At 38.3% G+C, this 23345-nt stretch overlaps 1 protein-coding gene across 3 annotated transcripts in view; it reads left to right on the top strand.

Annotated features, from left to right (window-relative positions):
- Window positions 1-23345, top strand: part of TOC64-III (translocon at the outer membrane of chloroplasts 64-III) — a 165902-nt gene that overhangs the window by 42545 nt on the left and 100012 nt on the right. For all 3 annotated transcript variants that reach the window (XM_089797109.1, XM_089797111.1, XM_089797110.1), the window contains 2 exons: window positions 15566-15718; window positions 16299-16423. In XM_089797109.1, coding sequence (XP_089653235.1) covers window positions 15566-15718; window positions 16299-16423 — 278 coding nt within the window. The remainder of the gene's footprint in view (window positions 1-15565; window positions 15719-16298; window positions 16424-23345) is intronic.

The following is a 23345-nucleotide window of genomic DNA, read 5'->3' as shown; positions in this document are numbered from 1 at the left end:
GTGGGAGATTTTTGTGTAATCGTTGTTAGTAGCATTTGGAGTGTGTGGAGGCAAGGACGTTTAGAGAGGGGCCAAAAGGTCAAACAATTGATTTTCGATGGTGATTGGTTGGCTAATGTGATTAGGTCATGAATTTAATTGAGCTCATTAAGAGTATAAGTAAGATTGCTGACACGGATCGAGGTGCAACTATCTTATTGAAAAAAACAGGACTCATAATAGCAACTAAGGAGACTGATTCTAGATAATTCTTTTCCAACAGGGTTCAACAAATCATTGTTGATTGTCAGAATAAGATGGCCAAAGCCTGCATTTCACCGTGTTTGCATTGCCTTCCAACTATTACAGCACAGCTTTACTGCCTAGGAGAGTGAAATTGTATTAAGACAAATTTGATGTGGAGGGTTTGGGAGCATCATAATGTTAGAGAAATATAGTCTTACTGCTCTTCACAAAAAGCAGATTAAGAATACCTATGCATGGTGGTTCCTCTGTGGCTATGTTCCATTATTTGCAATGTCTTGATATCAAAGTTCTATCACACGTAAGCATTTTTAGTTGTTCAACACGACCAATATTCCTTTGCAGTCGCATATGTTAAAACTAATGATCAGATTTGATATATGTATTTTCAACATCAGATAGATGTACTTCAGCCTATCTTGAATGAAATACTTTTAAGTCTGATAGCGGACTATAATCACCAATCAATTTTAAGTCTGATTTCAGACTGGTATTTAGTCGATATTAAAGCAGTCTTTAAAGGAAATGTCTGCTGTAAGTTTAGTACCTTATCCAGTCTATCACTGTGCCTGCCATTATAATATATATGTTTACTGCATGTTTTGACCCACTACATATACGTGGGTGTGGAGTCACGTCCACAATGGGAAGGGAGTCAGTCACAACCCATTGTGGTCGTGATTGCCATGATAGTGAGTACTAAACTGTTGGTCAAATGACGACTTACACAGTCATTTAATATAATTACCATTATGTAATCAACCACTTTTCAAGATATTTGTTCAATGACAATAATTATTATTTATACACTGACAGTAATATATTATAATGACAATGATAGTATGTTTGTATATATATATTTATACATGTATATATGTTAATACAAATTGATTTCATAATGATAACATTTATACATATGTAAACACATATATCTGCAGTGAGAATTTTTCTAGACTGAACTATAAAGCATTAAGACTTCCTCTTTGTTAAGAAGGATAAATGCATGAAAGAATATTACCTCAATATTAGAAATGGGAAAATTTAAGGATATCTTTGATCAGAAGATATTCACCATTTAAATATTGTTTATGAAATCATGATTAATGGCCTCTGAAGATCGAGTCACATGATATTCACCAAGTACTAAAAAATGCCCATAGATAATGTATCCTCAATAATACTTACCATAGAAACATTCATGGTCTGTTTAAGGAACTTAATCCACCGTGCAAGTTATCAACTATCATGATCTGCTTAGATATTATAAGATGTCCATCACAATAAAAGGACATGGTCTGTTTTAGGAACTTAATCCACCATGCAAGTTATCATCTATCATGACATGCTTAGACATCATAAGGTGCCCATCACAATGGAAGGCCATAGTCCGTTTAAAGAACTTAATCCACCATGCATGTTATAAACTACCATGAACTGCTTAGACATCATAACATGTCCATCATAATAGAAGGTTAAGTTATTGGAAGATCGTCACCTTCCAATAACTTTTACAAATACAAGTGATAATCATTTGGAAGTCGTCACTTCGTCACAATGTACATAGGGCCCAAAAAGTCATGAAATAACATAAATATTTTCATTAGTACAATAAACAAATAAGCTTAGGCTCTTTTTCAATAAGTACAATTATATCAAGTTTACCTCAGAATTGTTTGATCTTTATTTTGTAGGAGGTTTGTTGAAGATGGTAAAGAACAGTTAACTCCCTCTTAATTCAATACTTGACAAATTTTATGGATATTTGGAAGTTATTTCAGAATACAGATTTTTCTGAATCAAAGTTTGGATTATTGATTGCGAAGGAAGCTTGATGTTTAAGTCTGTCAAGACAATTTGTTGCAATGTGCCCATAGTTGTTGCATCTATAACATTGTACTTTAGAGTAGTTTGTTTGTTTTATGAACAACTGTTTACTATTTGAGCACTTAACCTTTTTTCTTTTCAATTTAGTGGTGAGAATATGAATTTCTTCATTTGTGATTCCATAACGACTCCTCTAGCTATTAAGTTACGCTCTTCTTCAATGCAGTCAACTTTTAGTCGATCAAATTTGGGGAGCTTGTAATGAGCAATTATTCCTTGTTAAATTTTTTCCCATGAAATGGGTAGTCCATTATATGTTACCATAGTTAACTCTTTACTATCATAGATGTGACCAATTATGGAGAGTTGGTTTCTTAATTCTGTTATCCTCATAAAGTATGAAATGATTGTCTTGCCTTTAATCATTCTAATATTAGAGTTGATTTTTTTTTTTGTCAGTTATATAGGTATTTTATTAATAGTAGAATAGAATTACATAATAGTTCCTTTGAAAGAGAGGCCACATCACTCTAATCCTCCTAACATCTTAAAGCCAAAAAAATGCCCCTCGCTCTTCACACATTATATTCCTAATACTATGGACATGTCCGATTGCATCATATACATCGTTGAGAAGTTGCATTGCATAGCAAAAATGTTATTGATTCCAACCGGGTTTCAAACCCCATGAAGTCAATGCTGTAACCGAGCCTTGTGCACGACCCATCGCCATTCTTACATCGTTTATTTGCACCAACATTCAAACATTCATTATCTCCTGCGTTGTCTGTAGCAGATTCAAATTTTGAAACCCCTTCAACATTTGACTGCAAATTCACAACAAAACACTGCCACACTTTGTTTACCATATAGGGTAAAAGAATACTTATCGCATGTAGTATAGCAAGATATAACATATAGTAGATACTTTATACATATACACAATATGCACTTCAATGCTTACAACATAATTATGCTCATTACAATGATGATGTTCCTTTTCATGTTGATGCAAAGTCCCTTTCGGACGGTGTACATGTACTTTCTCGAAGGGGTGACTCAACCGTCGTTGTCGGTAAAATGTATAATGTAGCCGATGGGTAGAGTAGTATCCGAACGGGCGCGTGACGCTTGAGTCACCTCTTCGGAAAGGTATATGTACACGTCCGAGATGGACTTTGGAATCATCATTGTAAATCATAGATCATTGTAGTCATTGTAATCGGATTGTAATCTGCAAGTGCATACATGAATAAAGTACCTGTTCTGAATTGAATCGTGTTATACTTGTGTTGAACTTCTTACCGTATGCGGTAAACATTTGGCGCGGGTATAGAAAACAGTGCGGGGGTGCGGAACAGCGCGGGTGTTGGAAATAGCGCGGGTGTGCAAAACAGTGCAGGAGCTTAGAACAACGCGGGTGCTCAAAACAACACGGGAAGCAGTTTCGGAGAACCCACTACAGGAGGTTGTGCAGGCACAGAATGAGGGAGTAACGCGTAGCGCTGTTGAGCGTATGGCGGATGAAGTAGAGAAGGCTATGGGTACACAGCAGAAACACCCACTAGTGCAGGAGGCAACGAGGATAGAGGCAATTTTTCTTGATGATGTCGCAGCTCTAGCATCTCGGGCTCACCAGGTTATAGATTCGGCAAAGATGCAGGCATTGGAGTCAGTAGGGAAGGAACTGGAGGGAGTCATATCCTTCATGAGGATGGGATGCCCAACTGCCTTTATCGTTTGTTTCCAGGAGAGGGGATGGCCCGATGTGGAAACCACAGAGATGCGACAGGATTGGTCCATGACAAGGGAACCTGAGAGGGAGGGTCGGATTGAGATACTGATTCAGGAGATCGCAAGGTTACACAGGGAGATATATTACACCCTTTGGAGGAGTCAGGCGGACCAGCTAGTAGCTGAGAGAGCTCGGGAGGAGTTAGCTGCTAGGGTTGCTTCGGAGAAGGCAGCCTGGAAATCAGAGAGGACCGCTTGGCAATTCGAGAGGACAGCCCTATTAGCAGCAAAAGAACAGTTAGCAGTAGCAAATGAACAGTTGACGACAGAGAAAGAAAAGATGGCAGCAGAAAAGGAGAGGGAATTGGGAGAGGTCGGAGAGATGATGCAGTCAGCCCTAGAGCTCCAGTTGGAAGCAGAAGCTGAGCTGAAGATCATGAAAGAACAGGTCTACAAGCTAAGGGCAGAGGTGAACGAGTTGCGGACGTGGACGACCACTACGCCAGGGACGCGTCCCTCTGTCTAGTACTTATGCATTGATGTATTTCGTTAGAAAATTTTGTTAATGAATTTTGTTGTATTGTCGTCCGGAGACGACCTTTCTTTTTGGGGGGGATGATGTTGTCGGTAAAATGTATAATGTAGCCGACGTGTAGAGTAGTATCCAAACGGGTGCGTGACGCTTGAGTCACCCCTTCGGAAAGGTATATATACATGTCCGAGATGGACTTTGGAATCATCATCGTAAATCATAGATCATTGTAGTCATTGTAATCGGATTGTAATTTGTAAGTGAATACATGAATAAAGTACCTGTTCTAAATTGAATCGTGTTATACTTGCGTTGAACTTCTTACCCTATGCGGTAAACAACCGTCACATGCCCGTTCAGATACTATTCTACCCGTCGGCTAATAGAATTTACTGACAACATCATCCCCCAAAAAAGTAAAGTCGTCTCCGAATGACAATACAACAAAACTCAAAATAAACAACTAATTACATCAATGTATAAATACTAAGCAGAGAGATGCATCCTTGGCATAGTGGCCATCTGCTGCCTCAGTTTGTTCAGCTCCACCCGTAGCTTGGAGACTCGCTCCTTCTGAACTTTCAATTCCTCTTCCGCCTTCATGTGAAGTTCCAAAGCTGACTGCATCATCCCAGCAATCTCTCTCAGCTCTTTCTCCTTCTCATCTTCTACTCTCCTTCTCTGCTGCTATCTGTTCCTTCTCTGCTGCCAATTTGTATAGTTGACTCTGTTTGTCTAACAAGGCTGCCCTCTCCGTGGCTAGCTTGGCAGTTGACTCCTCCCAAGCCCTCTCAGCTGTTACCTGATCTGCCTGGCTCCTCTGAAGGGTGTAATATGCCTCCCTGTGTATCTCCACCATCTCCTGAGTCAAAGCCTCCACTCAGCTCTCCATACTAGGATCTCTCGTCGTGGCCAAAGCCTGTCGCATCTTTGCAGTCTACACAACACGTTGCATTTGTAACCTCTGCTAACACAATACTGCCACCTTAGCTAATCTGACCTTGATAGCCACCTGTGCCGTCTTCTCTACTTCCAACGTCTGGGTATGCTGAGCCAAGTGTCGCTCTACTGCCTCCAACTGGATGGTTAGCTCCTTCCGAGCTCTCTATGCATCCACCAAGACAACCTCACGTCCAACACCTACTCCGAGTGCCTCAAAGCGTAGCACCCTTCTCGAAAGGCTTGCTCCAGTGCTCTCTCCACCTTTGGTAGACAGACACTCCATGCTTGCAGTAACTCCAGGTCTCATCAATTGGTCACACTTCCCATGACTAATGACTGAATTGATTGGGGGTCTAGGGGGCAATGCCCCCAGCGGGGTCGATGGGCAATGCCCCCATGGGGTCCTGGGGTAGAGGCCTCGCGTGCTCCGTGTCGCGATATAGAGCGGGGTCAAGGGGTAGCGCCCTTGCCGCCAAGACCAAATTAGCACCCTCAAACCCACACACAAGTCCATGGAACACACCATTTTTGTGATTTTCTTTCGATTCCATACTCTTTCTGCTAACCGCTTATGTTTTCTTCACTATCTATTTATGTCTTTCCCTTCGGTACCATACGTTATTCATTGTGAACATTTTTTATTTGTTGTCGATTTTTTTTTGAACCTTTTTGCCATACTCCGGTATGCTGTAATTATAGCCCTATTTCCTTGATTGCGTTGGCTGTACGTTACTATTTTATGCTTTGACTGGCTTTCTTTTTGCTTGTCGTACAGTGTTTGCTTTAATGTGCCTTTATTCATACCTACATCTATACGGTTTTTGCTTGTAGAAGTTCTTCTGTTGCCAATACCGTACAGTATACGACTACATCATTCACTATGTCCACAAGTATTCCGTACGGTCACCACAGAGTATGACTAACAATGGCTATATGACAACTTTGTCTTTTATAGCTGACTGTACGGTGCCGTACAGTCTACTTCCTGTTGTTGCCGTACAGTCTACTTCCTGTTGCTACCTCTCTCTGTCTCCCTGTTGTATGGTTATGCTCTATCCTTATGTTTGCTCTTTGGCGATCGTGCTTTCCTTAGGCCATATGATCACCTCAACTGGCCATGCGACAGATTTTATATAGCCTTCTAACAGCTCCTCCTAAGGCCATACGGTGATCTTTTTGCATTCCCCAAATCCGTATGCTTGTACAATACAAATACTTATGTTTTATATTTTCTAGTTGTCTGTACGATAGTACAGAGTCACTAGCCGTACAGTTTTGCTTCGCTTCTTGTCTGTACGACCATACATGTGATTGTTTTACTCCTTGAGCTGTATGGTTGTATGAAATATCCTCATGTGGCCTCTCTATGTCTTTCTTTTTTTTTTAGTTGCTCCTCCGTACGCCGCACGATACTTTCTTCCTCCTAGATAAGGCTCTTGTATGTCCGTATGACCCTATGTTTATCCTCTTTGTTGTGTAGAAGGCTGTACGGCGTCTTTTCTTTTACTTGCTTTACAATGCTTCTCATGTGTCCTATCCAAGATCGTACGCTCTGAATCTATATTTCCTCATTATTCTATATCTCTTTTCTTCAACTTACTAAATTTTTTTTCAATATTTTATTTTACACTTTATTTTACATATATACATTAATATTTATTATTTATACTGTCTCTCAATTGTTTGTTTGCGGGGGCGCATTATTAATTGCTTGATAGATTTTCAACTTCGACCCATTCACTGCCTCGGCTACTCCCCGTCGAGCGTCTATAATTTTATTGCTTTGTTTTCGTCCACTTCGTGGATTTTATATAACCTGAACCACTTTATTTTAAATTTTCCTGGTTTGATCTCGTATCACCCATTATACTTCAAAACTAACTGGGCCGGTTGAATTCTGTTCAACTTCAAGTGCTTGTCGTGCCATGCCTTATGCCCGTTCTGTATAATCTTCGTGGCCTGTTGTGCCTGCAATCGTCGCTCATCAAGTTTATTTAAATTATACAATCTCTCCCTTAGACTTTTTATATCTCTAAGCTTGTTTTCGATCACAGTCCTCGAACTTGGTACCATGAATTCTGTCGGCTGCCACTCCTTGCCCTCAATAACTGTATTCTTGATTTTAGAACCTTCACTCCGTGCTACTGAAGTTTTTATTAAGCCCTTCCTCTTTGTTTCTTGTGCAGACCGTATGATGTGTTTTTCTTGCTGTCGGTTCCTTTCTACTAAATCCGTGGTGCGGCGTAACATTTTCTTTTTGCGCGGTTCGTCCATTGTGTACCATACGGTGAAATCTTTCCTTTTTCTGGGTTTGTACAATATGTTCTTCCTCTTGGACTAGCCATATGGTATGTTCTTTCTAGCTTCAGCCATAACTGCCTTTCCTTCTTTCGCTTCTCTGTATTCCTTCGAACATACATTTTCCTCTCCTTACTTTCGTTGACCCTTAACATGTTATAGCTCGAAAAGAGCTCGTAGTCCTCCATCTGCCAATGGAGTAGGCTATTCACCAAGTCCAAGGCGTCATCGTTAGACCCTCCTTCCAGTCTCAATACTCCCTCTTCATCGAGTTCCATTCTCTTCTTCCTTTCGTCGTCCCCTTCACTTTCACCCTCGGAATCTGATGACACTGCTTCCTCACCTACCATCTGTGTGTAGGTCAATTATAAATCTTCAGCCTCCGTGTTCCATGGATAGGGTATTTCATTTCCAGTCATGCTTCACTTTTGCTTGCACCAATTGACCCTGTCGAAGGATAGCGTCATACCCTTTTCTTTTCAGTGGAATGACTACAAAATCTAATAAAAATGGTTGCGTTCCGATAGTTATCGGCTGTGCCATCAAGGTTGCCAACAGTTTGATTTTGTGCTGATTCGCCTTCAGTAACTGGAATGTAGGTGGCCACAGTCTAGGTTGTCCCAACTTTTTCCATATATCCTCTAGTAACACGTTCACGCCTGACCCTTTGTCCACAATTGTGTTTGTAAGTATTGTTCCCAGGATACCCATCTCAACTACTGCTGGATGCCTTCTTGTCGTGAGTGCTAGTAGCATTGGGTCTGCTACAGTCGTTCCACTACCGTCCTTTCTTGTTTCCTCCATTGCTTTTGGAAGCGGTGTCATATTCACAATCGTCGCCACATGCTTCGATGCTTAACAAATTTACCCCTTGCTTCAGGCATTTTGAATCTTCGTGGTCACCCAAACCACACCATCTACATAACAGTTGCGGTGTCTCCTTCGTGGTACAATCTCTAGCGAAGTGCCCCTAGAGGTTGCACACATGACATTGTATTGGGCCGTCCACTCGTGTCGTACTATATCCAACTCCAGCCTCCATTGTTATTATTGTTATTATTATTACCACCCCTTCTGCGCTGTTTATTGTTGCGATATTCTCCTGAGGTTGCATTGTTGTTCGTGTTTGTTTCGGTGGACACTTCCTATGTTAGTAACACTTGTTGGTGTCCTTTTGACTTCATATTAAACGGGCATTCCTTTATGGAATGTCCCGCAACCTGACAGATAGCATAGAATTGTTTTTTCGGTTAGGAGCCCTTTGTGTGGCTTTCCTCCTTACTATCCGTACACCACAATTCCCCCTTCACTGAGTTAGGATTCTTTTTCAAAATTTTAAATTCTTTCATCATTCATAGCATATCCTTTTGCAATGCTCAAACTTTCTTGCTTGATTCTTCATCGCTACTACTACTTTCAGACGATGAATCTTTCGAGTCCAACGATTTGTGCTTCTTCTTCTTGCTTGTTTTTTGTTCACTCTCTAGATCCATCGCCCGATTATATGCATTTGCGTAAGATGCTGGAGGTACAATCTTCATTTTCTTTTTTAGAGCCGGTCGTAGCCTCTCAACAAACCATCATTTCTTTAATCCATCAGTCGGTGAGCTCTCCATCTTCCCCACTCTTTTAGTCTTCTTGTATAGGAATGGATCCTTTCATTCTTTCCCTGCTTTCTACTATATATTTCTGCTACAATTATCGTCCCTTAGCAGTCGAAACTCTGCTATGAACTACTTCCTAACGTTTGCCCATGTAGTTAATTTTTGAGGATCGACATCTGCAAACCAATCAACTGCTACACCTCGCAGGGTCGCTGGAAACTATTGGACCCAATCATCCTCGTCTATTACACCATTAGCTATCCATATTGTTTCACATGTCTTGCAATGCTTTATTGGATCTGTTGTCTCGTCACCACTAAACTTGGCAATTTCTCCTTTGGTCCTACCATTTCTACTTTCTTTTGATTCTGTGGTACTTGCTGTGTACCTGTGTTGTTCTGAGCACCCACGCTGTTTTGAGCACTTGTGTTGTTCTGCACAACTGCACTGCTTTGGACAATTGCCCTGCTTCCAACAACCGCATTACCTGGTGAAAGATCTTCTTTAAGCAAAGTTGTTCGATTTTCTGCCTATATCCGTTCGTCAGGTATATTGGGAATGAAGAGTTTACTCCACGTTCGTGCTCCTTCAACACTTTGAGCCGAGCGAGTTGCTTCCCTTCCGTTCGGACGCGCTACCCTCGACGTATACTTAAGGAACTCCTCCTTTGTCTCTTCCACCAAATTCGCTATCGAGTCTCTTCTAGCAATTCCTTGGCACTCCTTAGTTTGCTAGGTGAATGCACTCCCTCTGTCTGTGCTTCTTCACCCCCTCGGTGCCCGTCGGCAATCTGTTGAAGCTTCTATCTGTGCTCCGCCTATTGTGCTAAAATTAAAACTTCCTGTGCTGTGCGTATTTCATCCTTATCTTTTATCTTATTCCTATCTTTGTTAAGCAGATTTGACATTAATCTTCATCGCACTTCCTTCGTTCCGGGTTCGACTGGCAATGACGCCAAATGTTTATTGTACAGGGTAAAAGGATACTTATCGCAGGTAGTATAGCAAGATATAACACATAACATATGCTTTATTCATATATGCAATTTGCACTTCAATGCTTACAAAACAATTATGCTCATTGCAATGATGATGTTCCTTTTCATGCTGATCCAAAGTCCCTTCCGGACGGTGTACATATACTTTCGCGAAGGGGTGACTCTATTGTTATGCGCCCGTTCAGATACTATTCTACCCGTTGGCTACAATATAGAATTTACCGACAACACACTTAACACAATTTTTCCCTTCTACAACGGTTTGTGCATTAAAACCGAACTTGTTGAGATTGTCAAAACAACGCAGCTTTCCCCTCTTGTTACTGGTTGTTATTAAGCACCACAAGAAACCTCAAAAAACCACTCCTGCGCCATAAAAAGGTCAACACCTTTAGAAATTAAAGACCATTCTAGCTCGTGCATTCCTCTTGGAGTAGATTCTTTTGGGGACCTTTGCTGGGAAATGCTCCGTGACACCTTTCAGCTTTTGGAGTTCAATTTTAAGTCTCCTCCATGCATCCCAACATTTATCCAGATATACTTCTTTATCAGCATTATTGCCCATCCACCTGATAAAAGGAATGATGTTGTAAGTTTTTGCATCCTGCTCATCAACATAACACTCAGAGATATCTATGCCCACTCTTGGCACTGCCCATTCAAGGATCAAATCCAGTCCCATTAGAAGTTCTTTTTCAAACAGGGACTCATCCACCCAGTTCACTGTCTCTGTTTCTTCACCTAGCTCCAATCCCCAGGCGATGATCATGGACCCTATGTCCATCTGCAATCGCCATCACCAATGGTTCTTAAATTTGTCACCAAGAAAATCCAAAAGAATGTCGACTAGGCATAGATATTTGAGTTTGATGAGAGCTGACATCACCTGTCTCTTCAGTGACCCTGGAAGGCCTTTTTGTTGTTGTCGAGTCTGCACTGAAAAATTCACCTCCATAATCTTGTGCTTCACCTTATAAGAAATTCTTTGAAATTTTTGGAATATGCAGTTGCTCAACCCCTATCGACTTTTGAAAGGCCAAGAAGTGTTCGAGCCATCGATCCTTGTTGTCAACATGATGCAATTAACTTTTGCGATAAGACAATTCCCAACTCTCGACAACCATCTTATTAATGATAAACTATCACCAAATCTGCCACATAATCTCTGTGAATCATTTCAGACCGAAGCAACAAGTTTCGACTCGTGCGGGGTCTACTTTCACTCTTATATTAATTAAATTTAATCATTACTTGAAAGCACCTTCCAGGACATGCCTTAATATCTCTTGAAAACATCACACCATCCACACACTTCAAAACTGCATCTGTTCACCACATAAATCTGCTCCGTTAACAATGTCTTCATCGTGTAATCATTTATGTGACAATTCTGAAAAATTATAAAATATTTGGGTGCTGAAAGTCTTCAATTGAATTCACCTTCATTCTGGAGTGATAGAGCCCACTTCGACAGTCTGTCAACTTCTTGATTCCCCTCTCTACAAATATGAGAAATTTTGAAATCTTCCAACGTATCTAACGACTCAGAGATAGCATTAATGATCAGTTGTAGATACTAGGCTTCAATCCCCTATTTTGAATAGCCCTAATTATAATTAAGGAGTCCCCTTCCAAATGAATGGATTTGAAACCTAAATGGATAGCCAATGGAATCCCAACCAGAACAGCTCTTCCTTCCGCTACATTATTTGATGCTCCCAGAAGTTTCATGGCTCCCATTGCCAGGGTGTTACCCCAATGATCTTTGAAAACAACCCCTAAACCCGAGGCTCCTCCATTGCTTAGTGCAACCCCATCAAAATTAACATTGATCCAGCCTTCAGACGGTTCTTTCCACTTCACTTATGATCTAGCCATCTTCTGCATTTCATAGTTGTTCTTGTCCAACCTTCTAAAACTCATCCCCACCCATTGTGATTGACAGCAATGATCCCATCTAGAGAAAGGCAACTTTGTTGGTGAATTGTGTGCTTGGATTCTTTCCATTGATTCCTTACCGTCCTTAAAGATTCCCCTATTTCGCTCCTTCCACAATTCCCACACTACGATAGAGGGGCATATTTTCCATAAACATGAGAAAATAGACCGGGCATTCTAGTGGGCCAACAGTAGAACAAATCTTTTAGGGTGCGAGGCAGAGGTCCATGCCATCCTAGCTTCTCTTGAATTATCCTCCAGACTTCCATAGCAACTCTGCAGTTCAACAACAAATGATCAACAATTTCTTCATCCTCCTCATAGAGGCAACATCTCGAAGGGCCTGTAAACCCAAGTTTTCTTCTTCTATCATTAGTCAGAATCCGTCCCCTAGTTGCCAACCAGGCAAAGGAGCCAGCTTTAGGCATGCATTCTTTCCCCCAGAAGAGGCCTATAGGCCAATTCTCATCCTGTAAGCCTTGAGATAAAATTTGGTAACCTACCTTTACTGAATACATGCCACTCTTTGCCGCACACCAGATGAGCTTGCCCCTCCTTGTTTGATCTTACCACCTGTCTCACCTTAAATATGTTGTTCAAGATCTGTTTTTGACGAGCAGATATATCTAAGTCTTGCACTCCTTTCCAACTCCAATCCTCATCAAAGTGAGTTTCCTTCACTTCCATGCAATTGCTGACTTTCTCACCCCATTGTAGCTTCATTAACTGTTTCAGCTCCTCCATTTCATTCTCCTGACCTAAAACTTCGTAGCCATTACAAGTCATGCCAAAAATTAGCTTGGTGTCCATCAGCAATCTGCCATGTCAAATGCTTAGTAACAGCCTCCCTACATTCTAAGATAAAATTTCATATAGCAGGTCCCTGCGGATGATTCTTGATAATCAAAATCCTATTGTAATCCTGATTATCCAAATATTTAGCTCTCAGCACTCAAACCCACAGCAAATCAGGAGTGTTGTATATTTGCCAAACCAGCATAGCTAGTAGAGCTTTGTTCATAACATCCCAATCCTGAAGGCCAGCCAGACCTCGTTGTTTTGATTTGCAGATTAGATCCCATGCTAACAATGGATGTTTATCTTCATCTTTACCCCCAATTCCAAAAAAAAAATCTCATTCTTTAAGAGTGTTGATTTTTAAGTGTAAGAATCCTTCTAGTGTTGTTGATCTTAAACATGTTTTCCAGCTCTATGAATATATCATATGCAGAGGCTAACTTTGTGATAATAGGTAGTAGATGATCTTTTACTCTGTCTACTAATAATTCCATTGCTCTGGTGTGTCTTTTTCCCATTGCCTTTTTTCGTCACTTTTATTAGAGTTTGGAGGATTTTCCACAATTTTTTGTAACTCATTCTTTCTTAGTGTTAGCATCATTCGTAGTTTGCAGGCTTCAAAATTTGAAGCACCTTCAAGTCTGTCTTCAAGTCTTATTCCATTCACCATTTTGATAGATATAAGGTTTAAAATTTAGGTGTATACCAAGTTGCCAATAAATCTGATCTTTGATTGTCTCTTCAAACCAGCTTTGGTACCATGTTAAAACTAACGATCAAATTTGATATATGTATTTTCAATATCAGACAGATGTACTTTAGCCAATCTTGAATGAATACTTTTAAGTCTGATAGCAGACTATAATTACCAACCTATTTTAAGGCTGATTTCAGACTCTGGTATTTAACACACACACACACACTGGCAGGCATGGTGATAGACTGGTTGATGTACTAAACTTGCAGAAGACACTTACTTTGAACACTGTTTTAATACGTGTTCGCGGTCGATGTTCACTGCATGTTGTGCCCCATTACATATACGTGGGTGTGGAGCCACATCCACAATGGGAAGTGACTCCCTCGTGGTCGTGACTCTCACGATATTGAATATTAAACCGTCGGTCAAACGACGACTTAGACAGTCGTATAGTAATTATAATTACCATTATGCAATCGACCACTTTTCAAGATATTTGTTTAATGATGATAATTATTATTTATATACTGACAATAATATATTATAATGACAATGATAGTATGTTGTATGTGTGTATATACATGTTAATACAAATTGATTTCATTATGATAACATTTATACATATGTAAACACATATATCTGCAGTGAGATTTATCCGACTGAACTATAAAGCATTAACAACATATACTATGTTTTATAATCACAAATGGTGTACTTTGTCTCTGATTTCAACAAGTTACATGTTCTTCTTTAGTTAAGTGGAATTGAATTGAAATACATACTATAATTCCTCTACTTTGTCAAGCACAACTGGTTGGCTGAAAAAAAGAAAAAAGAGAGGCTTTGGTGAATTGGGATGTAAACCTAAGAGTGTACTGACTAGGATGTGTCTGTTGCATGGATTGCCTCTGTCTTTTCAGAGGATGGTGAGACTTCTACACAGAATGCCAGTAGTCAATTGACATCGTAGTTGCTTGTGGCTCAAATGAATGAAGTGAAGAGTTTGATGCTCTGGATGAAGAGCAAGATGATGATTACTGAATGTATTTTTTATTGATTTCACATTTGATGTTTTATCTTTATCACTATTGACTGTCTTGTAAATTTTGAATGATTTTATTCAAATATGGGTATAGATATACCTAGCCATATTGAACCTTGGGAGAAGAATGTTGACTGGTGAATCTACCTCTATACATAAACAAGCAAGTTATCTTTTAAAACCTGTGTCTATTGAACACATGGCCATGCTGCTTCTGATGATTAAAGCAAGTGTTTATTGATGTTTTTAGACAAAGCAGAGCTGTCGATTATTTCAAACTTTAGGGCAATGCCTAAGAAAAATATTGCTATAAAGCTTACGGTTTACAAGGAAATGTTTTTAGCACTCCAGTAGTTAAACAAGATCCCTACCACAACATTATGCTTTTTTAACTGTAACTGAAAAATCTTGTTCTTGAGGTGTTGGCCACATGAGAAAGCATGTACTAGTGTTTTCCACTGGATCTACTTCACAGGTTTGTTATCCGTATGTTCAATTTTGTTGTTTGGACTTTATGCTCCTGTGGAGATTTTTCAAAAAGAAAACATTGTTTTTTCAATAAATGTTTATACACATGAATATCTTTCACGCATAGAATGCAGCTATATTGCTCACAATTTCATAATTAATTCTTTCATAATCACTATGTTATTTCTTCCATTTGTTTTTCTAGTAGCCAAATAAACTAATACCGAAGGTGTGGGTGAGTTGGTTTAGTTTCAGAAGGTGGAGTAGAAGATAGCAGATTATTAGGTATTGGGAGATATATAAAAGAATGAGCTTTTGAAAGATTTTTATTGTACATTAACCAATTGGTGTTCAGATTCTTTGTTTAGAACATTTTCTGGGTACTGCTAGAGCTCATTACTAATAAAACTGAATAAAACTGAGGTAACATTTAATGTGATGATAGATTTGATGTAGAAGGATATGTAACTGGCTTTGGAAATCCTGACTGGCGGAGAACACACGAACCAGCTGTTCGAACGGCGCCAGCTGTTTCACTTCTTGTACAAGGGGGAGCCACATGTGTGGGAAGAAATGTGATGGACGAGATGGCATTCAGGTTGGTGGTGATCTCCAAATATCTATAAATATTTTCCTTCTTAGGCTTGCAATTTTGTTTATCTTTAGATCTAGTTTTATATGTATTATGCCTCCAATCTCTTGCATGAAAGTACATCTGATAAATCATAAATGTATAATACAGGTTATTGATAGGAAATGTGCTAGCTATATCTATATTTGAGAGTGAATTTCTTTGAACTAGATGTTTGTATGAACCGACTTCAGGATTTCTTTTGTATTCTGTATTAACATTTAAGCTGGAATATAAGTGGAAATCAAGGTTTTGTAACTTACTGTTAATGGAAACATGGCATCTTCAAGTTTGATGCATGAGTCCTTTTGAATAAGAATTCAAACTTTATTACCTATGTGTTTCATGAATTGAACTTTTATTTTGAAATCAATATTATTTTTTAATCTTTATATGATGATGAATCAATGGAAGAATTGTTCGTTACAGGTATGGTTATATTTATAACTTCATATTCCTAATTGCTTGTCTTGATAATATGCCTTTTCATTTTCTATCACAAGCATATTAGTTTATGTGATATTTTAACTCTATCTAATCTTTGCAGTATCGATGGGGAAAACAAGCACTATGGAACTCCAACTAATCCAGCTGCACCGTCAAGGATACCTGGCGGATCTTCTAGTGGATCTGCTGTAGCTGTTGCAGCCGATCTTGTGGACTTTTCTCTTGGTGAGCCTCTTAGTTCTAGAAACTAATCAGTGTACATAGCAATTGTTTATCAAACTGATTGTAAACTTATCTTGGTCACAAGAATCACACTTAATCACAAACTATATATAAACTAATAGTAGTTGTTAATAATTTATAAACAATGAAGAAACAATAGCTTCATATGGTTATAGGTTAAGAAAATGATATGCGACACCTACTGTTTTTTGTAATTTCAAGTATTTCAGTCTCAACAATTAAAACTGGAAGCCTGAAGAAATTCTTTTGATACTGAATATTATTTGTGCAATTTTGTTGAATGTTAGAATTGCCAATAAAGCCTAATCTTGCGATCTATGATAACAATATTTGTGCTACAAATTTACATAATGTGGAAAATATACTTAATTTTGTTGAAAGGGATTATCACTGAGAAAAGGCTAGTCTTGAAGGTTTAGAACTCTGTATAATTTGAAAATGGATGGAATTTGCCCAGCATACTATATTCATACCGTTCAATGGATTCTTAAAGAATGGTTAAATACAATTTTTCTGTCATGCCTGTTCCGATGACATTTCTAGAAACCAAAATTATTTATCTGGTGCAGCTGGCGTTTTCTGTTAAAGCTCAACCATTTCATCAAATTGCATTTCTAGAGTTTATTGGCAATCTCTTGAACTTGCTGGAAGCTCGCTGGCTAAAAGTATTTGAAATGTTTGTACACATGAAACCGCATAGAACATAAAGAGAACAACCATCGACGCAAACACCAAATTTCTCGTGGAAAATCCTTTCGGGTAAAAATCACGGCACACAGTAGCTATCATTGACAAAATGGGCACCAACCTAGATTATGAGGGAGCACCAACTCACTGAGAGCGCCAACCCTCCTCGAAGCACCAACTCTGATCAACTGAGGCATTAAACTCAGTTTGAGCAGCAACCGGAAATGTAAAACTCAATAATCACTGAAATTAACATAACACCTTTCATTACAGTCTCAGGACGTCACTGTAATCCGTCCTACATACAGAATCATAGCTTGTCTAAAAAGTACATCTGCCGAGCTGCTTCAATTACATTTTATACTGAAGAAATCTCACAGGTACCTTAAGATGCACACATGACACTTTTTTGGTTTTGTTTCTAATATCTTCTTGCCTTTGCATTTTTGAGTCATTCTCATTCGAGGATTGATACTGTAGCAGTGTATATTAACACCCGTCCTCTAGTTTTTCTTCAATCACACTTTTTACCACCCCAATCATTGCATAAATAAAAAACTCAATCAAATCGTGCGCTTCACTTCTTAAGCTCGTGCCCTCACCAAGAACTACACACCAAAGTCATCAATATAAATCCATTTCCTTTCTGCTTCTATCAGAAACAGGAACATGAGTTTAAATACATGCTCAGGCCAGTGCAAGAAGGCTAGACACCAAAACCGCTTCATAACATATCATGTCTCTGAGAAAATCATCGACACACACTGAAAATTACTCCATCATAATAATATATTGTGTCTCAAAGAATACGTTAGACTCACCCTGCTACTATTCCACTACCATGCAGACTACACTCCCTGGTTACACATGTTCTTCAATTTCAGTCCTCCATGAGTAATTAACACCGCTCCTTCAAATTCTGCAATACACAAAATTTCTCCACTCATCTATATCATACTTAGCACCAAAAATTATATATCTTTATCCTGTAATGACTAAAAAAAATTCCTTGGCCTCAGTTTAACTTTAACTGTAAGGAAAGAATTCAAGGAACATAGCGTAAGTTGTAACAATTATGAGCTGGCAATCATATACTTCGTTTCTTCCAACAACCCTCATAATGTCCAAGAAAATCAACCACTCAATTAAAGTGCCGACTGCAATAAATTATTTTCATTGCCCAGTCCTTATGTATAAAACATTACACAATCTGCATAATAGTGTTGTTTCTCATTTTTTAATTTTAAGTTGTTGCACAACCCCACTTCACACACTTGCCATAAATAGGGATAAACAAATAACTGTAACTGCCATGTTTAAATTTTGTAATGTCTCCTTCTTAGCTCACCTTGGGTTGTAGTGTGGATTAGCCTATCAGTGGGCGTAGATTAAATAATATGGATAGAGGGTCTCAGTTGGTAGAGCTAGAGGCCAATTCCCACAACAAACATCAGGAATGTTTAGGATTGCTCTTTGTTGTTAAGTTTAGGTAGCTTGGACAGTTGTTCATACATATGTGATTAATTGGAAAATAATTGTTAAGAGTTACGACAAATATTTGTTAATTAATTGACTCCTTCTAGATGCCACTAGTGACCTATTGCTTAGGTTGTTTTAATCGAGAAGCAACTAAAAATGTCTTGGTTAGGAAGCAACTAGAAGCTTCTTGGTTGAGTTGTCTTGATCAAGAAGCAACTAGAAACCTCTTGGTCATGTAGAAATAAAGGGGGTCACGGGAGGCATTTGGAGGACAGAACAGAGGAACATAAGAAGTTGTAGAAGCATTTGTAGTGTTAGAAAATGAGTTTGCAGTGATAGCAAACAGTGTTGCAGTGATAGCAAACAGTGTTGCAGTGTTAGCAAGGGTGCAGTGATAGCATTGGGGATAGCAGTGGGGAATATTAGTAGGAGAAATTAGGAGGTTGTCTGAATTCTGCCAATAAGAGGTAAGTAATTTTGTATCTCTTGATTTGCTGAAGTTAATATATTTTCCATTTGCAGAACTGGTTTTCCCTTGGGGGTTTTTCCAAGGACGATTTGTTCGAAAACATTGTGTTCTTTGTGTTCTGAATTTCTTTCCGTGTCTTATTGGTGAAGTTGCAGTTGTGTTATTTTTTGATATTCGCTGTGAATTTATTCTCGGCAGTTTAATAATCATTTACGATAGGAGATTAATAATCAGTGACTGCAATAGTGTTAATTTTCACATTTGTTTGGATCAATTTGGAACACTTACTATTTATAGTAGGTGTCTATTTTAGGAAATTCAGGTTTTTTATCTTTAGCTTTATGCCTAAACAATTTGCCGGCAATCATGAGATTTAGTATCATTGACTGGAGTAGTTATTCTGAGACATGGTTAAGGAGTTGGTATATCTACCAGGGGCATCCAGAGTTATGGTATGCACAGTGATTGACTCATTGCCAATTGACTCAGTTTGAGGGACTTACTATTAGTAGTAAATCATTTTTAGGTAGTTGCTTCTTTTGGGAGGACACTTAGGCATCAGACTCAGGCAGTGGGTATTGGGACTTTGAGTTATTCATTCAGAGGAATTAACCAGCTATTAATTTTATCAATGATTATTAATTAAGTTACAATTAAATAATAATCAAGTTGAGCATATAATAAAGTGTCAAGTTCATTAAATGACTGTTTAATAGAGTAATACTTTTGCTCCTAACTCATGGAGGGAAATATAATTAAATATAATATTTTGAAACATGAAAAGCAAATATAAACCAAAGCTGAGTAATGTTTTAAGTTATGAAAGGTGTATGAGTCAAGCTACTTGATCAATCTCTTCTTGGTAATTACAAAAGCCATCATGTGAGAAAATTGACCCATTTTGCTAGTGCATTTGCTTTTGATGAAATGATTGAAGAAGATTGAGTCAAGGGTTTTGTTGTGAGGTTATGACACCAACCCCCATTGCAAATGGGAACACCCTCTTTTTGCTTTAGCAGTAGGATTAGTGGTCTTAGATGCTTTTAGGTGGTCTTTAGTGGTTTTAGTTAGTAGCGATTTCGAAATCTGCAAGTTCAAGAGACCTGCTGGGAAGTCAATTCTGTTTGAGATGTGAGCGAGAACTGGGCTAAGTCTGTTACTGATTGAGTTGAAAGCAAGAGATTTGTGAGGAAATTAGTTAAAACCTTTAGAAAATCAAATCCTTTGTAATGTCCCCTCTTTAGTTCGACATGGCATTGATCATGGATTTGCCTATTCCAGACTCTCGTAGGCAAATGGTGTGGAAAGACAGTCAATTTTGCGGATCAGTTAGTCATATCTTGCTCTTGAAGAAGTGTTAAGAGGTTATATTTTATCATTATGTGATATTGGGGCCCACATGTTATAATTTTAATTTGAGTTGCACTTTTTATTTATAAAATTACTTTATTATAAAAAAGTGCATTATAATGAGAAATTATAAAGGATGTTTCTAGAAGTTCTAGCAACTTCTTAGAAAAGTGAATAAATAGAGGGCTGGGCCTCTCATTTGGACATGCTTGGATTGGAGAACTCTTCTACTTCTTCATTGTGAAGACATTTGTGGATTTTGGATCTGCAAATTATTCGATCTTTGGGAACGAATCACTCCTTTGGATTGGCGACTTTGAGGGTGTGAAATATCACCTGAATTGTTGCATAATTGGAGTTGGTATTCAGCCATCTCATTGGAGCTTATTGAGAATTCGTTGTTAGGGTTTGTTTTTGGTTGGAATAAGGATTTCAGATCTGCCCTATCATTGGAGAAGCATTTGACAAGAGTTTGAAGACAGAATAAGTGCATTTTCAGAATTGGCAAAGCAGGGTTCGGAACCACATAATTGCTCATATCTCCTCAACCCCTTGGAGTTATTTTTTATGGTTTTACAGGGTTACTACCTAACCCTAGGCGCCCATTTTCCTTGCATTTGGGGGTCCCAAAACCCTAATATTATTTTATTTCAGCAGCCGTACAGGTACAGCCTGGTACGGCCCTGCTAGTTTGGGCAGCAGCAGCAAATTGAGGATAGTTTGGGGGTGCGGTTGGAGGTCTTCATCAACGATCTGCAGCAAAACATGGTGTTCTTCCATAGTTCTTCAAACCAGGTTCTTGCATTCTGAAATATATGTCAATTTTTGGGTAAATTTGCTGTCATACAGTCGTTGTAATAATCAGACCAGAATTGGTAATAAAATAATTTCAGAATTTATGGCATTGTAATTGAAATATAGTTCAATGGCTTTATATATATTGTAATTCTGTGATTATATTCTGAAAGTATCAAATCTGAAAATTACCATATTCTGAATATTGTTACTGTTACACGCCAAGTGTTTGACAAAATTCTTAAGTTCAGTTTGAGGGTTTCAGTGGCCTTTATAGAGAGGGTCATTACATCCTTGTTCCAGCTTCAATTTGACCTTTAGAAAGTCTGGAAAGAGTAGGGGAGGTAACACTATTGAAGGCGTACTAAATCCTGAATTAGGCTAAGTCTAGAATTTTTTGAGAACTCCCAAAATCTAGAATCTTTATTATAACTCCTATGAAGCTGAAACCTATCTCAAGCACCCTCATAGGATATATATTATATATAACTTAAAATATAAAAAAAATAGACTTATATATAAATGATACATTTTGTGTAAATCCTCTTGCCCTCTGAGCTGATGAAATTGATTGGAAGGATCAGAGAGTTTACTTGCAAATGAAAAAATCCCAACACCGGGGGAATCCAACCATATCTTGGGTAAACTCCCAATAACCACCAAAATTCTGCTTATTTTGTAGGCAAGTTTCAAGTGCAATTAATTTGATTGGAAAAGTGAAGGAAAAGTGCAAAAATGATGGTTTTTGGATGCAAATTTGCCAAGGTAAAGAAATCCTAGTGAGGTGGTGGAATCTGCCTTGTCTCTTGGGAAAAGTCCTATTGAGGTGGAGTAATACACCCGTCTCTTGGAAAAAATCTCAAGAAGAGGAAGGAATATGCCTCTCCACTAGGAAAATTCCCAATAGAGGTCTGATTTCTGGCCTTCATTTTCTTGTCAACCAAAGGCCTAATTCAAAGTGTTGAGAGAGAGAAAAGAGTTTGAGGTTGGAAACAATGATTGGAAGGACACAAAGGACGAGATTCAATTCAACTTGGCATGGAGAGTTGAAGTTTGGTTTTCAAACTCATATGCATGTAATAAGAAATGTGTTTTATCTTCCTTCATATAACAGGCTTTTTAAAGCCAACGACATATAAAGAAAGTCATTTTTCCTTTACATACACTATCAACAGGGTTTTTAATGCTTGATACAAGCTGGAAATGCTTGTGAATGATTAGCAACCATGTCAAAATGCTTTTATAATATAATGGTGGGATTTTTCATTTGCCTTTACAAGTCATGTATATGATTTCAGAACATGCAATGCCTTCCAAATTGCTGCCTATAAGAAATAACGTGATTTTAAGTTTATATCACATGTCTTTTAAATATTCAAAGCAAATAAAAAAACAATGCCTACATAATTAAAGATCGACCAGGGGCTTTATGGGAGATGTAGCAATTCTTAGAATAAGCTTTCTAGAACATGCAATGCCTTCCAGAATTGCTGCTCTGTCTCATAATGAATACTGATAGGTTTTAAACATATAAAAACATGTTTAAAATGCGACTAAAGGTAGTGACGGGTATTTTTAGGGGCTATTACAAGTCTTTTTAAAACATAAAGTGGGGTATTGTATGTGTTAACACATACAAAAATCGTCATCCTTTATGTACATAGCTCATGCTTTAATCACATACATGGACTTCTCATGTATACGCTTACAAGAATTTAAATTTTAAAGAGAAAATATGTAACTAGACTCAAAAAGACCACTATTACATTATAAACTGATTAAAAGTCATATATCCTTATGTAGCCATATAAAGGTGGAGTTTAAATTCTATTTCGCAAGTAAGTATTGCCCAAGATATTATGTAAGGACTGACCAAAAGCCACTTATGCAAAATTTTAAATAAGGAATGAATATTTTGTCAGGCTTAAAAAGCTCATATTCAGTGTTTTTAATTCCTTAATAACTCTTGAAATACAATTGCAATCATGGCCTAAGATAACTCGAAATGAGCAAAATTGAAAATGCCACGATGCTTGGGCAAAAACAAAAACAAAATTAAACAAGACAACTAAGAAAATGCCTTAGTGAGTTTATCCTACTAAATTTTCTGTAGGGTTGCCTCAA

The sequence above is a fragment of the Cupressus sempervirens genome, chromosome 8, assembly GCF_028749045.1.
Source record: "Cupressus sempervirens isolate cs-2001-9-10 chromosome 8, ASM2874904v1, whole genome shotgun sequence".
Taxonomy (NCBI): Eukaryota; Viridiplantae; Streptophyta; class Pinopsida; order Cupressales; family Cupressaceae; genus Cupressus; species Cupressus sempervirens.
Note: the sequence above shows the minus strand (reverse complement) of the source record. Positions and strands in the feature narration are given on the sequence as shown.